Source organism: Lontra canadensis, unplaced genomic scaffold (genome assembly GCF_010015895.1).
Source record: "Lontra canadensis isolate GAN:19392208 unplaced genomic scaffold, GSC_riverotter_1.0 scaffold3, whole genome shotgun sequence".
Taxonomy (NCBI): Eukaryota; Metazoa; Chordata; class Mammalia; order Carnivora; family Mustelidae; genus Lontra; species Lontra canadensis.
In genome coordinates, this window is record NW_022630997.1 from 22,675,349 (window position 1) to 22,691,522 (window position 16,174).

The following is a 16,174-nucleotide window of genomic DNA, read 5'->3' on the forward strand; positions in this document are numbered from 1 at the left end:
CTGGTTCTATAATATTATAATGCTGCTGGAAAGAAAACTCATTTTCCTCTCCTTTCTCTGATTCCTTGTCAGAATCTGGCTTCTCGGCAGTCAGGGCAGACAGCTGCTCAGCTGCGGCCCCATGCACCCAGTTTCCTAGGGGATCCTGACCCAGTTTCCTAGGGGAGGTCCCCAGGGCAACTTCCAGTGCTGCCCCACATAGACATCACCTACTGCGCACACACACCACTACGAGTGCCTGCCCCGCCCTGCCTGCTAGCACTCACTCAGCTCTGCAGTTGGCCTTCTGGCCTCCAGAGCCAGACAACTCCGGTGCCTGAGCACAAAGCACTGAATGACAGCCTCCCTGTGGCCTCAACTTCGACTGTACCTCCAGGCACGCAAACACAAACCAGCACTCTTCCCCCCGTGAAAAGCACAAGCATTTTGACACAAAGCTGCTGCCTCCACACACTGCACATCTGCGCCAGCCCTGGGCTACCATGTTCACTGAGTAACTCATTCCACCCTGGGGAGGCCCTCAGTCACTCATTTTCAAATGCCCCTTTTGCTTCTGAGGAGGGTTTTTTCTTTTCTTCCCCTTTCTCCTGTGATTCCTCTCTTGTTTTTTAGTAACTCAAGCTCAGCACTGACTTGAATTGCCACAGTCTTTATCTACTCAATATCAAAGATGTCTCTCCTCAAATGTTTTTTTTTTTAATTCTTTCTCAATACCAGGTTCTGTTTCTGTTCCCATTTTGCAACCTAATAAGGACTGAAATCTGTTTTTAGTAGTTACTTGATTTTTTTTTTCTCGGCTTTAAAAATAATTTCAGAGAGACATGGAACTGAGGAACTGAAAGGAGCTCATCCAGTCCTTGCTTCATTCATGAAAAACTAACACCCCTGGGGGTGAGCTTTGTGGTGGTCACACTGCAGGAAGGCACTCAGGAGAAGGAAAGCAGACCATGCACACCTACGTTCCTTGTGCCTCTCAGCTTATCATATGCCCTATTTCCTCGTTAAACCAGGTCCAGGTTCCGCACAGCAGGGTTTCTGACAATGACCGCACCTCCTTCTATGGGAGCTCTGCCGTGGGGCCTGGTAGGTCTGCAGACGTAGCTCCCTCAAGGTGTCCCAAATCCATTGTGGACTCATTCCTCCTCTCTTACGTCCATGCTTTTGTCAATGCCATTTCCTCTTCCTGCTAACTCTGGCTAAGTCACATTCATTCTCTAGGTGCGTCCCCAGGAAGCCCCCCTGAGCCTCCAATTCCACAAAGGCAGGGAGCCCTCCCATGTTTCCCCAGCAGGGAACTGTATGCCCTCTCTCCAAGATGGGTTTTGCTCACCACTCTTGCAACAGATGGTTAACCTGTTTGCATCCATCTTCCCTTAGAGGTCTGCCTGCAGCATGAGGGCAGAGAGGACACAGTTGACTCATAAAAAACAAAGTGTTAGTGACCTTTAAAATCTTTCCTATCTGCAGAGATTCCGGCGCTAAGCACTTGAAGAAAGGAAGAGTCCCAAGGGTAGTCAAAAGCCCACAGACAAATGATTTCACAATTTCTGACTGAGGGAGTTTGCTCTAAGTTTTCAAGAAACTGGGGATAGACTCTTACCCAAGCAAATAAAGGGGGCAGGGGTGGGGGATGGGGAGCAGAGCAATGAACCAGGTCCAGACAGGCACACCCAATCCCTCCTCTTGATTCACAGCTTTTCTCATCCAGGGCCGTATATCTACAGAAAAGAATAAGCCTTTGAGAGCATCCTCCTGGTGTGCCATCCTGGTGCTTTAGGAGTCTAGTCTGTGACCCACGGTGACCCAGAGTCCTGGCTACCCTTCAAGAAGTGAGGTGGGAGGGAAAGGCTGGGCCACAGTAGAGGCAGGAAGGGGGAGATGGAGGCCAGAATGGAAAAACTCTGGGTCTTGACTTCTCTGGATTTTTTCCCCACATTATCTCATATAATCCCCCAAGCAACCCTAAGATGTGAGCCCTTTATGATCTCCATTTTACCTAGGAAGAAACAATGGACTGCAAATTCAGTGACTCACAGATCACAGACACACTGGTTGGAAGTTGTGAGCCACACACAGAGCCCCAGGCTCCTAACCACTGCCTCTTTCTCTAATTTCCTATAGACCCTTCTGAAAGGGGCCAGGGATGTCTCTGTGTGCTTTCCCTGACCATTTAAACACTCACTTGCACTCATAAGACAGCTAGGAAGTTTAAAGCACGTTTTAAAAACACTTTTCTATCAAGTCTCCCTGCTTGGGCTGCTCTTCCTTCCTGGAATGCACCTTTATCTCCTGTGATAGTCAGATACCTGCCGGGTCCTACCTGCCTGTCCACTGCCAAAAGGACTTCAACCCAAATTAAAGCTTCCTTTCTCCACACTTTTACTTTTACAAATACTTTTACAAATCGTTCTGCACAATGTCATGTTCTACAGCACTAACAACTGGCATACAAATTTACTATTTTATAACAACCATGTAAACAAATACTTGGGAGCATTTGCTATCTGCTGAATATATTTTCTTGTCTGATTTTCAGAATAGTTCCATAAAATGGATATAACATCTCCCCACTCACAAACAAGGGTATTGAGTTTTGATAAACCTCAATGGGAAAAGTAATATATGCCAGCAGTTTGTGCGAGCTCTGAATTCGTCTTCCTGGGTTGAATCCCAGGCCACTAATGAGGTAAATGTGCACCAGACTGCTCCTCTAAGCCTCAGTCTTTCCATCTCTAAAATGGATCATGGAGTGCTAGGGATAGGACTGGCACAGAGTGAAGTGGCCATACTTAATACCATTAGGAAGAAACAGAGCTCAGAGTCAGATTCTGATTATCTTACTGGAGGGCCCATGCTGCCTGCTTCTCATATAAGCCTGAGTTTACTGTCCTTACTTGAAAGATAAGGAGTTAGATTCAGAAAGGTGAAGTGACAGGTTTGCAATCTCGCAGCTGTTAAGTGTCAGGGCTGAGGTTGGAGCCAAGTGCAGCCTTTTTTGACTTCTCTACACTGTGCTGCCTTGTGTTAACCTGTTAGTTGTGTGTCATCGTCTTCCTTCCCACTGAGCGATGAGCTCCGTGGGGGCCATGCGAAGGCAATTCCCCTTTCCCTGTTTCCCAAATGGCCTGGCACAGTGCTACACACGCTGTGTTCTCGTGGCACCACTGGGAAAGCAAATATGGCTGCCCTTGCTCAGCCTGGCCCCTAGTTTGCTCTTCAAATCAGAAGCAGCAGCAACCACAATGGTGGAGACTCCTGAGACAGAAGGAATACGAGAGAATTCCAGAGTCACCGAACAATCATAAGCTCATTGCAATTATAAGAAGTAAATCTCAAAGGGGAGTTCAAAATGCTCTAAAAGAGACTGAATGTTCCATGGACAGTCGCCACAGCTTCTTCAACAAGTAAATGGTGTCTAAAAGAAGAGGAATCTACTAGAGATTGAAAGACTCAAGAGACATATCACTCAAATGTAGTATCTCTCATCTGATTCCTGATTCCAAAAATCAAATATTAAAAGCCCTTTTTCAGGGACACCTGGGTGGCTCTGTTAAGTGTGGTTAAGTGTCTACCTTCTGCTCAGGTCATGATCCCAGGGTCCCTGCTCAGTGGGGAGTCTGCTTCTCCCTCTGCCTGCTTCTCTCCCTGCTTGTGCTCTCTCCCTCTCTCTAACAAATAAATAAATAAAATCTTTATTTTGAAAAGCCAATCAGGGAAATCTGAATATAGGCTCATTATTAAATTATAATTTGGAATAATTTATTTGTTTAGGTATGGATAATACAGCAGTTATGTTTCCAAAAAAAGTCTTTATTTCTCAAAAATATATAATGAACTCTTTATGGGTGAGATGATACAATTCAGGGGTCTATTTTAGATACTCCAGCAGGAGGGGCAGATACTTCTGAGCGGTGACCGATGAAACACCACTGGCAAATGTTGATAAATGGTGAACAAGGTGATGGGCCCCAGGGGATTCATTATACTATTCTCAGTATTTTTGTATTTGTTTAAAAAAAAAAAACTCACACAATAAAGTTGTTTGTTTAAAAAAAGAATGAATGGTGTGAGTCCCCCAAAATCTTCTGTTTTGTTCTGCAACTACTTTTATTCTAAGAAAACACAGTTTCCTTGATGTTAAAAGCTTCCCAAATGTGCTCATCCAAGTGAGGTTAAGCGCCGGTTGTGATGATCACTCACATGGACCATTCTGACCCTCCTTCCCCATGAGCCCTCTCCTAACTGACCTTGTCACCTTCCACAAAGAGGCTCACTGTCCCCCCATCCCAACTCTACTATTTCTACTATCTCCTTCCTTCCACTATCTGGCTAGAAACCTCAGCATCACCTTTATCTCTTTCTTCCCCTTCATGCTCTGCCCTGGGCAGCCAGTGATACTGCATGTGAACTTGATTTAACCACCAATGTTTCTGATCTTCAGTTTCACTCTCTGTCAAAGGTAATTGGTGGGATCCTGTCAGTTATGATCTTCTTGGGCTTTCTTTCATAGAAGCTCTTGTGCCCTAGGCCAAACATGTTAGGTGACCTAAGTGTTCAGAGAGCTTCCTTTTCATTGTAAGTTCCAGCTATTTGCCTGACAGGGAAATTAGACTCTCTGATATGAAGTGCCTCTCTGGGACTTACCTCCTGATGGAGTTTCTTTCATTCTTTTGTTCAATACACATGAGTTAAGTTCCTCCTGTGTACCAATTCAATTTGTCCCTCCCCTTGCTGACACTGTACCTCTTGACGATTGTTAAATTATGCATCTTTTCAGCCTGCCTTATAACCACTGTTATTCCATACCCAGGGCAAACAGTGGAGACAACTAGGTAGAGTTTATGGTTAGCTCATCATTTCACAAATGAGTCAGCTGGATAAGCAACACACTCAAGACCAAAAGAGAAGTGAAAGTCAGGGGTACCTAGAATCTAGGTCTCCCAAATCCTGGTCCAGGACTCTTGAGCATCATTCCATACTGTCCATGGAAGCAGCAGGACAGGTGCTAGGAGGGTGAAGAGAATTGAGGTCTGGCCTTGTGACGCCATCTCAGCAATGTCTGATGGCCCAAATGATCATCTCAGCAATGAACTGATGGCCCAAATAAGGATGTATCTGGATCATGAGAAGTCCCCAAGAACAGCTGGAGATGACAAGTCCAGATCTGCTATGCAACCTGAGGAAACCCCCAACCAGCCTGTCTTTATGGCATGGGAGCTGGCCTCCAGCAAGGACCATAGGCCTAGGTGGTTCCTTCAGAATATGGAAGTTGAAGGCACATGGGATCAGAGTCTAGCAGGTGGGCTCAAATCCCACCTGTAACCCTTATTAGCTGTATGAAATCAGGCCTGCTGCTCAGAGTTCTATCTTTCCCAAATGTGTTCCCCCTTGTATGTGTCCTGAGGTAGACCCAGCACGTGGCTTACAGCCCCTTTCCTGGCAGAAATAGAAATCAGCCTCTCTAGAAAAGAGTTGTTTAAACAGGGAGGCGTCTTAAAGATGGTTAAAATATATTCTTTGTTAGCTCCTGAAACACTGGGTAATGCCAGTAACTGGAAGCAATTCTTGGGTTAGCCTTCTGAGAAAAGTTTTTTGCTAACAAGTTTTGAATCTTGCTCTAATTTCATTCGATTAACTAATCAAAAGTAGATATTAGAGCTGAGTTTTATGGAAAATTCACCAAGGGGACTGGATACCCATTTCCTCCCCTGTACTTCTGACCATGGGGCTAAACATTTCTAAACCAGGGTCGTTCCTCCTCCAGTGGCAGCTGCTTGGGTGTAAGCACGGCACCCAAACTCATTAACCTGCTGGCAGATCCCAGGAGTAAGATGCTGCCTCTTGGGGATAAGGCTGTGCACCAGAAAGAGTGTCTCCCACCCATGAGTCACCACCCAGCTGGCCGGAGGCATCCTCCCCTGTCTCCAGGCCTGGCTATTCCCTCAGCTGGGAGCACTGCCCTTCCTGATACTCCTGTGAACTTGCCCTTAAGGACACTCGCTCTGCGGGTCTCCTCTTTCCTAGGAGTTGCTCCAGGAACCTCCCCTCCTCACAAGGTCTGGGTTAAGAGGACCTGCCAGGAGTGCCCATAATTAATTGCCTGTTCTTTCTCTATTCAGGCACGTCTCATACCTTACTGCAGCAATTAACCACGGGGGACAATTTACTTCCAGAGGACATTTGGCATTATCTGGAGACATTTTTGGTTGTCACGATGGCGTGTGTGAGCAGATACTGCTGGCACCTAGTGAGTGGAGGCCAGGGATGCCGCAAAACATCCTGCAATGCAGAGGAAACCTCCCAGAACAAAGAGTGATCCAGCCCCAAAAGCCACCAGTGCTGAAGTTGCGAAAGCCTGCCTCAGTGGAACTGTTTACTTGTTTATCTTTCTCACAGTGGCTGTCTCATTCATATCTGTATCCCAGTATGATGCCTGGCCCATTCCAGGTGCTGAGAAAAGACCCTCTAAATGGCCGAATGACCTTCACCCCAGCTCCCATCTCTTAGTTGCTTCCGTTTGCTTTGTTCCTGACCAACTCTCTGTACTGGCCTCTCCATGTCGCTCAGCACAAACCCTCTTCTGACTCTGACCAGGCCCCCCATCCTACCTTTGCTCTGTGAACTGCAGGCTAGGGGTGACAGAGAGCTAGGGCTGCCTGCAACAACTCAGAGAACAGGGTGTCTGCACTAGGACTCACGTCGGGCTAGACAAAATCAAGGCCATGAGAAAGGGAAGACGGCCCGAGCCAGCTGGGAGCAGGGCCAGACCACCGGGCAAATGGGGCAGCTGAACTGTGCAGTTAGGGGCTCAAAAGCTGATTAGTTTTCAAATCCTCCACATGCCGTTTATGTAATTAATGGACATTGAGCGTCCGTTTCCGAGGCCGCAGGAATCTATTTCCCCTTTAGCGAAGCAGCTCTGTATGCTAAATATTCTCTCAAAACACTGAGTCACTGCCCATTTCTTTCTCTGTGCTTTTGCTACTGAGTTCACATGAATAATTATAAGCTTATTTTACATAATCGTAAGGGGCTGGGTAATTCTCAGCAATTTCAAGAATGGAATGTTCACAAAGACTTTCAAGACTGTGACACAACAGGGTTTGGCAAAATGCAAAATCACTGCTGCTTAAAAGATATTTTCTTATTTGGTTTATCATATTTCATGTTTTATATATATATTATAATTTAGGTTCAAATAATGTAGCGCAGATGGATGGGGCCAGGCAATTTTATGAGACAAAGAAGGTTAGGGGATTGCCAGATTTTGAAGCTAAATATTAGATGCTCTGACCAGCAGTCCCACAATTTCACCCTTGAATTCCTTCAGAACTCTTGGAAGAATGCCAACTTGTCCCCGTGATTTATCCACATCCAATTTGTCAACTAGGTCTAGAACATTCTGTGCATTAGCTACTACTTGATCTAGTACCTCTGCTTCTAAAGATACTTTAAGAGTGATAATCATTTTGATATGTTTTTCTGAAAATTTCAGGGCAAATAATTTATTATGTCTGCTGGTTCTTTTTCATATATCAAAAGGAGTGTTCTGATCATCTACAAAGGTCCTACCAGGTCTTTGGCTGGTTGCTTCACTTCAATTACTTTAAAAGACCCTTTTCTTTCTGTTCTTATGTCTGCTCCTTTTAGGATGCTCCTTAAATGATGTGTGGATCCCTTCTGTTTCTGAAACTCTGATTTCTAGGTGGGTTCCCCTGTTTTTGCAACTGAATTAACTTTCTTTTCTTTTCTTTTCTTTTTTTTTTTTGAACATATCTCTTTCTTATGAATGTGCCTTTGTCTCAAGCAATCCTTTTTGGGCTGATTCTATAAATCATGATTATTATCCCAACCTCCAGGGCCATGAGAATCAAATGAAGAAAGGCCATTGAGGGTTGTGCCCAATGCCTGGCACAAAGTAAGTGTTTAGCAAACATTTACTCTTACCATGTTGGCCAAAGAAGGGGAGGTAGGTAGAAAGCTGGTTCTTTTCAACCCCAGCGCCCAAAATGGTTTTTCAAATCCTATCATACTTTGCGCTTTCTAAAACATGTTGGTAGTGTAAAAGTTAGCTGGCAAGATTCTTGAGGCTGATTGGCTTTTTTTTCTTTCATAACTCCTATCTGTTACAATATACGTGCTTTTTTCTTGTTATGTATACATTATCTTGGTTTTCCGTCCTTACACCAGACTATTCAACTTAAACTTATTAGAGTTATTAAATTACAATGGTCACACACAGATACTCTCTGCACCTTCTATGGTGGTTCTCTTCCTTTTCTTCTGTAAAATCATTAGGGCAGGAAATGATCATTTGTCCTAATTCATCCCAGGGAGATATTTTGCCAATTTACAAGTGAGTAAACACCCTCATTATTACTAATTGGCCTGATTCTTTAGCTCAGCCAGTCCTATTGCAGTTTCCAGCTCAATCTCATTATCCTTGTCAGGTGGCTTATAACCCCTTTCTATTGCCATATTTTCATGAACTGTTGGCTATTTCCACCCACTGGGCATTTCCTGATGCCATTTTTATGCTGAGGCTCCTTGGATTTCTCCACTACTCTGACAATCTGTTTCATGACTCTGGTTTCTTACCCTTCTCTTCCAGCTATCTCACAAGAACCTTTGAATCCCGACTAAGAAACAAAATAGCCAAGTATCTGCTCTCACTAGGACCTTCAAATCCCACCTGTTTCCACCTGTTACGTATGATAGCCATCAACAGACTACACACACACACACACACACACACACACACACACATATATATACATATACATATACATATACATATACATATACATATACATATGACTATACCTCAGCAATGACCACAAAAGGTTCTGATCTTCAGCTCTTTCTCAGCTTCCCAAATTAGCCTTCACAACCCTCCTGTTCTTTGCTCTTAAGTCACACTACTGGGACTAATGGAGAGAGGTGGGCACGTTACCTCTGAGACATGCACGGGACAGTTTCCATCTTATTGATTTCCTTCCTCTGCTCTCTTCATTTTCACCTCTCTTCATTGTCTTTACCCAACTCGTGCCATTGTACAACTCCCTCTGCCAATTGTTGCAAAAATGGGGTCACTGTTCTGGAATGCCCCAAGGCTTCCCCTTGTCCACACCTGCCTCAGCTTGCAGTCATTGCCAGTTTTCTCCTCATGGTGCAATTTATTGACCCCACTGGATTTCTAAGTTGGACTGACCCCAATGGAGAAATCACTTGACATTTAGAGCCTCTGACAAAATCCCACAACACATACACGCATCTGCTTTTTCTCTGTATGTCTCCATGTTGCAGGTGAAATAAACAATAATCATGTTTATTGGTATTAGATGTCTAAGCCATTTGAATCCAAATGGTTTCTTGTTGCAGAGTATGTCAGCGTGTGCAATGAGCATTAAATAAAACACTATAGGTGTTTTCCCTTTTTGTTCTTCTTGCAGCAACGGCTCCTTTGGGAAGGGGCAGAAGTGGGCGCCAGAAACAAGTAATTCTATTTTATTATCCAACCCACATCACACTATCACCATATATGGGGAAGCTCTTGGAAAATGGTACAGGGCTGAACAGTTGAGAGCTGCATAATGGGCCCCTAAATAGCATATGCCTTGAAGGCAAGAACTATGTTTTAATTTTATGGGTGTCCCCATCATCCTAATGTGATTACCTGCCCTGAGTAACTGTTTAACTGAACAGAACATGAACTGGAAGGGCTGCATCCATGCAACCAGTCATTTACTAAGCACATGCATCATACATTATCGCTCCTCCTTTCTCTCCCTTCTTCATCTCTGTGCTGGGCTACTTGCCCCCTCTTTCCAAGAATCTCTACTACACCTGAAGCTTCATGGGCAGAGACCATGTCATCCCCCTCGCTGCTGTATCTCAGGGCTTGGCACTGTGTGGCATGTAAGGCCCCCACTAAATATAGATGAAGCCAAAAAATAAATGAAAACAAACCTGTTTCCAACTTGGGCTGGTTTCATGAAAACCACTGCCTAGTACCAAAGTGTGACCTGTGTTCATTTGTGTCAAACACATTCACGTATGCCATTTGCCATGGGACAGAGGAGACATGGTGATGTTCACAGGGAAGCAGAGGTGAAAGGGGGCGGAGGCAGGGTCATTTTCCCAACACATATGCATATGTGTGTGTATACATATAATTATGTCGCATGTTCTCAAAATCACTGCCTAGAAAGAGATTTTTCACGGAGGTGGTGCCCATTTCAGTTGGTGGTACCATTTCAGGTTATAATCGAGATACAAATTTATAGGAGATCAGCTATAAGACAATGCCCTTTACCCGTTGTGTGGGCATCACACACAATGCCTTCAACCTTCAACACCCCTCTTTCCACCCAAATTCTAATTGTAGACATGTGATTTATTTTCCACCATGGTTTTCTCCCAGTGGGTTACTCTGGCTTAATTTCAACAGCAGCCTCTCTGAAAAGTGGAGGAGAGACAGTGGAAAACAGATGCAGAAAAAGGAGGCCTTCGCTGTAAACTGTCACTGCTCGAAGTGTGGTCCCAGCAGGCTGTGTCAGCACCCGGGAACCTCTGGAAATGCAAATTCTGGGGCCTAATCGCAGTCTTCCAGAGTCAGAATCTTGGGGGCATATGGGGGGGGCGGGCAGCAAGCTGTGTTTTCACCAACCCTGCAGGTGTTTGCCAAGGCATGGTAAAGTTTGAGAAGCTTGGATCTAAAGAGCTATTTACTCCTTTTCAGAATTCTCTCAGGCATTACCTAGAGGGGAAACTGGGTATCTGGAGCCCATGGAGGAGGCTTTTCATTATTTACCTTTTTGTACTTAAAACGTTTTTCTCAGCCACGTGATTACCTTGTTATTCCAATGGAAATAAAAACAACAAAAAAGTATATCACACCTCTATCAAGAGCACACTGAAAAGGAAATGGTAACTCACAGCAACTACTCTAGGATGTTCCCGGTAATCATTCCTAAACTGTTTAGCTGAACAGTTTCCCCTCCTCTCCTAAATGACAAGGAGGAAGATAGAATGAGGATAAGGTAATACATTGGCAAAGTTATATTTTGTTAACAAAATATATTTCGTTTGATATTTCTAAAAATATTAGAGGACTAAGGATGTCCCTTAAGATGATATCAATGTGACAATGAGGAAAGCCAGGACAACATACCATTTCCACACTATACAGCATGTTTGTTTGTTTGTTTTTTAGCTCAATTAAGGAAAGCATTTGTAGTGATAGTTTTCCTAGATTCTTCAATAATTGGAAGAGAATATACAAAGCACAAATAAGAGTTTGCATTCATGTTTTAACCCTTGGCATGATTTTATTTTCCTAAAGATGATGGCTGCTCCCACACCTTCTCAAATTGCTTTAAGACTGCCTTGTTTTTAGCTATCCCACTAAAAGAAAAAAAAAAAAACAAACCCACAATCGCTAATATGCTAAGTTAAAGTAATAAACAATACTAAGACTCTACTGCGAGTCTGTTTCCAAAGGAAAAACCAGAGGACCACGGGAACTAAAGGGCTCATCAAACACAAACAGTAAGAATAACTGGAGGCACAGACCCCTCTCACCCAAACAATGGTTTGTGGGTTAGAGTCCCCTATATTTAAGAAAAACATTTCACTTTCAATAAATAATAGGGATTTATTGTCATTAAATCCCTATTTATTGTTAATAAGTTTATTGACAATAAATTTATTGACAATAAATTTATTATTTATTGTCAATAAATAGGGATTTATTGTCTGTCAGCCACAATGGTCCGAGGCAGTCACTCATTGTGATGAGGGGTGGCAAATGCCCCCCCTTCCTCACTTCAGCGACGCTACACTATGATGGACACTGGAAAACTGAGCTTGTGTCAGGAAACTGACATGATTTTTCATGTTACTTTCTTAGTGTTGTTATCCATCTCCTAGGGCTATAGAAGGAATGAAGACTCACTGAAAAGTTTAATCCTAATAACTCACAAAACAGCATATGCTCTTGAAAAGGGTTATAGAAACTCACAGATAGAATTGTGCGAACCATTTCAAGAGTAGTCCTCATAGCTTGAATTCCTTAAACACAGTACTTTGCAATGAAGTTAGCCAAATACAGAGAAACAAAACAGTTTTCAAGTTTTATTCTGGGTTATTTTTAACTCCAGATTTTTTTTTTTTTTTTAAGAAAAGGAACAGAATTTGGAATTAAGTTGGTGGTGAGCAGAAAACTACTCTTCTAATTATCTCTTCTTGAGCTAATCTTATCAAAGGTCTAACTTGCTTTTAATATTTGTAAATAAATAACCACACAGATAAACTGCATCACCTTTCCCACCAGCTAGGGACATTTACACTGAGAAAAAGAAAATTTTAATAAAGTCTATCTGAAGCATCAAAAAACATGTAGCTGATTTCAAAGAGGGATCCTATCAAATATGATTGAAATGAACTCCTAAGTATATATCTTTTCCTCTTAAGAATTAGCTATACTTAAGGATATTCTTTACCAGTACCATATGCACAAAACCCAAAAGATTAAAAAAGAGAAAAACAAATCAAATCTGCAAAAAGATCCACTTATTCAAAAAATAATGAATCATTCATTTTCATTAAACTAGAAGTTGATCTATAACACACCACAGGTCTTTATAAAAGGAAGGAAAACAAACAGCTAATAAACCATCAGGATTCTTTTCAAAATCCAGTAGATTAAAATGCAAAGAAGTAATCTTAAAGCTGTAATTTCAAAGAAAAAAATTTGCATCTCTATAGTTAAGTATTTGCGGCTAAAACATTTTAGAAATTTTCTTAACTAGGAAAGAAACTTCCCTGATCTTCTCTGCGAAATGTCTCACAGGAATTGTGTTCTGGCTAACACTGCACAGGGTGTGAGTGAAGGAAAAGTCCCCAGGATCCCATGGATTAAAGACATCGGGAGATCTGTGGACAACAGAGACCTTACCTGGTCTTCCTTAAGCCTCCAGCATCCACAGCCATCCTTTAATAAGGTAAAGTGAGGTCCTGCAGAGAGCGGGAAAAGCCAACCAACCCTCAAGGCAGGCTGAGAGCATGCAAAGCCCCAGCTGACAGCCTGCTTCCCTCTCCCCAGGCTCTCTGCCTAAGAGGCTGCACAGAGTCCAAGTCTGTGCCAAATCTTAATCCCTTTGCAGGATCTCACATGGAGCCGCCTCACCTCTTCCATTCCTGCAAAGCCTCTTCCTGCTGCACTTCCTTCTGAAACCATTAGTCACTGCAACAACCCAGACCCACCGAATGAAGCCCAATCTCAAACCGTACTGAAAAATCCTGCAATACACAGGGTGATGAGTGTTTACATTAGCTGAAATAAAATGATGTAATACCCAGAATCAGGGGAGGGCCCTGATCCAGGGTAAGGGCATTGTAAGAACTGCTGTGAAATACAACTTTTCTGGATGGAGAGAGAAAAAAAAATACTCATCTTTGGGTTTTGTTAATCTGGAGTCTAAACGTAGAGTTATTTGGATTGTTCTGGTCTCATCAAGACTAAGAGGTTTTCCAAAGAGAGATTCAGAACTTCTCAATTACCCACAGTTTTATTCAAGAGAATAAGAGGTAGCAAACAGAACCCAAAATGAATCTGCATGCAAAAAAACTTAGTATTGAGGGGATGATGGGAGAAGGCACCTATCCAAGGCTGTGGGCGCCTGCCATGCTGTGAGATAGGAGAGCCTCCCAAAGGTGCAGATGTCTTTAAAGTAAAGGCAACTCCCAGGAAAAGCAGTGTTGTTTTAAGCCAAAAGTCCGTTTGTCTTCCTGTAGCTTTTCATGAACAAGAAAGCCCAGGGGTTCCCAATACCATTCCCAATGGGCAACTGCTATTGATTCCTTCAGGACTCTATGGTCCCTGAATCAGGTGGGACGGGAAGATGTGAGGGCCACACTGCTGCTGGATAAGAAGGGGATGAGGACAGGGGGCAGGGGAAAAGCACCTGCTTGGGGGAGAGACCTGCTAAGGTTTCATGACTGTTCTTGACTGCCTGGCCTGAGACTGGTGGGGGTGCCAGAGACAGACTATTTGTTTTTGGATGTGTTACTAATCACAATGTGAAACTTTACAAAGGATTTATCATGTGCTGGGCACTGTGCTAACACGTTACGGGCACACCTCACAGAGCCCTCACAAGAGCCCTGCAAGGTAGATACTATCATTGTTCCTCTTCTGTATATGAAGAGAACCCCCAAAGCACAGAGGAGTGAGGTGGTGGTGAGCTGGTAAGCAGTGTACCAGAATTGTCTGGTGGCTCCTTAACCACCAGTCTATTGCTCCTGCCAGCTTCCCTAACCATCACCATCACCACCACTACCACCACCACCACCACCACTGTAATAATAATAATAACAACAATAACACCACCCACATTTACTGAGTGTACTATGCAGTAGGTACCACGCTAAGGGCATTACATGAGTATTCTCATTTGCCCTACAAAAGCCCCTAAGAGGCACTATTATCATTCCCATTCCACAGATGCAGAAATGAAGGCTCAGAGGGAATGAGTGCCTTGTGGGGCCAGCCACACAGCTGGTTAAGGGGAAAAGCAGGGATTGGAGCCAGGCCTGGTGGATTCTAGAGTTCCATATATGACGCTAACACTACCCATTATTTTAGTGACACTCCTGTCACTCAGAGCAATTCTGGAATACCTCTTTGGAAACTTCTTCAGAGCCTGTACATTCCATTTGAGTAAATACACATTTTTGAGTATCAGTTCCATGTTGGGCACTGCACAGGGTATAACTATATGGTCCTATTTCCAGAGGCTTCCCACCTGGTAGGGAAAGTGGAGGCAGAAGGAGGTTATTGCACCATAAAGATAAGGGAGCCTGAGCTAAGTGTTCCTACAGAGCCACAAAGGGTGATGGGAGTTTGGGCAAGTGAGAAATTATTTAAAAAATTATCCAAATGACTATTAATATGCCCAGTGTTGGTGATTAGCCATCCTTAGAGGGTGGATGTAATATTGGCTTAAAGGCCACTCAATCAGAGCCAAGTCTGGGGAATAATGTGGGTCATCAAGCAGGGCAATACCATTTTTGGTCACAAGCTAGGTGTGGCTATAAAATAGTAAGATGGATTTTCCTGTGTGGCCCAGACTAGCTCTGAAGGCGATTCCTAAAGGGCAGTTCCAAAAATGTTTCGAGCAATGATACCATCTCCAGATTAAAGGCAGAGCCAACCAAAGAGATTCCAAAAGACAAGGTTTCTCAAGCACAGCACTTGACCACACGCAGGCAACAGCCTGCAGAATCAGCGAGCTCCCTATCAGCAGCTCCAGATTAGCTTGCTTGCTGCTCTGCCCCCAGCACGTGGAATGATGCTCAGCACAGGGCAATGCTCAATAAATATTTGTTGACTGAATGCAAGACACTTTTCAATGTGAAATGTTAAAAGTTGTCTTATTATTTCGTCACACTTAGACATCTGCCTATGGAATACACCTTCCCAGCTGAGTCCAATGGCTATAGTAAGGCTATACTTACCCAGTCTATCTATAAGGCCAGGCCCTGGGTAGTCAGCTGGCCGTGACACCTTCTCATTCTGTCCATACTCGTGGCCAGTCTTGTATTCAGTGGGAGGAGGAGCGAGGACTGGTGCTAAAGATGCTACCATGCAGGACTGGCTTAGGGCTTGTGGCCAAGTGGGCTGACAGGTTCCTCCACTGGTGCCAGCTCTGGAAGCCAGGCAACACTAGGAAATGCTTCCACAACCTGTTAGGGCTGGGCAGGATTTGTGACCCACAGCCAAGCTGGAATCCAAGTAGATCCAATTCTGGGGGAATGCAGGCTGTTCCAGGAACCATCCCCCAACCACAGCCTGACTCCATACACATTAAAAAAAAAAAAAAAAAAAAAAAAGTTGACATTTCTGAGACTCCATGGGGTTCCACAAACAAACAGATTCAATGGGAGTTCAGAATAGATCTCAGGAGAGTCAGAACCCAGAGGTTTTTCCTATCTTCTGTGGTCACCAATTCTCTCCTTCTCATCCTTATGTTAACTCCTTGTTTTTGTTTGCTTGTGCTTGGCTTAGTAATCATCCACATAAACAAGCCAATACCAGATGGGCTAAAGCCTCTCTGCCACTAGGACTCCCAGGGCTAAAGGAATTCTTTGGGTCTAATGGGATCCTCTTGGC

At 43.7% G+C, this 16,174-nt stretch overlaps 1 protein-coding gene across 4 annotated transcripts in view; it reads right to left on the reverse strand.

Moving 5' to 3' along the window:
- PLCE1 (phospholipase C epsilon 1) overlaps positions 1-16,174 on the reverse strand; it is a 311,110-nt gene that overhangs the window by 199,897 nt on the left and 95,039 nt on the right. Inside the window, exon 1 of one of the 4 annotated variants that reach the window (XM_032836107.1) lies at positions 13,190-13,213. The exons of the other annotated variants lie outside the window; for them this stretch is intronic. Within the exon in view, the coding sequence (XP_032691998.1) occupies positions 13,190-13,198 (9 nt within the window). The 5' untranslated portion in view covers positions 13,199-13,213. Of the gene's footprint in view, positions 1-13,189; positions 13,214-16,174 lie in introns of those variants that run through there. 4 annotated transcript variants of the gene reach the window in all.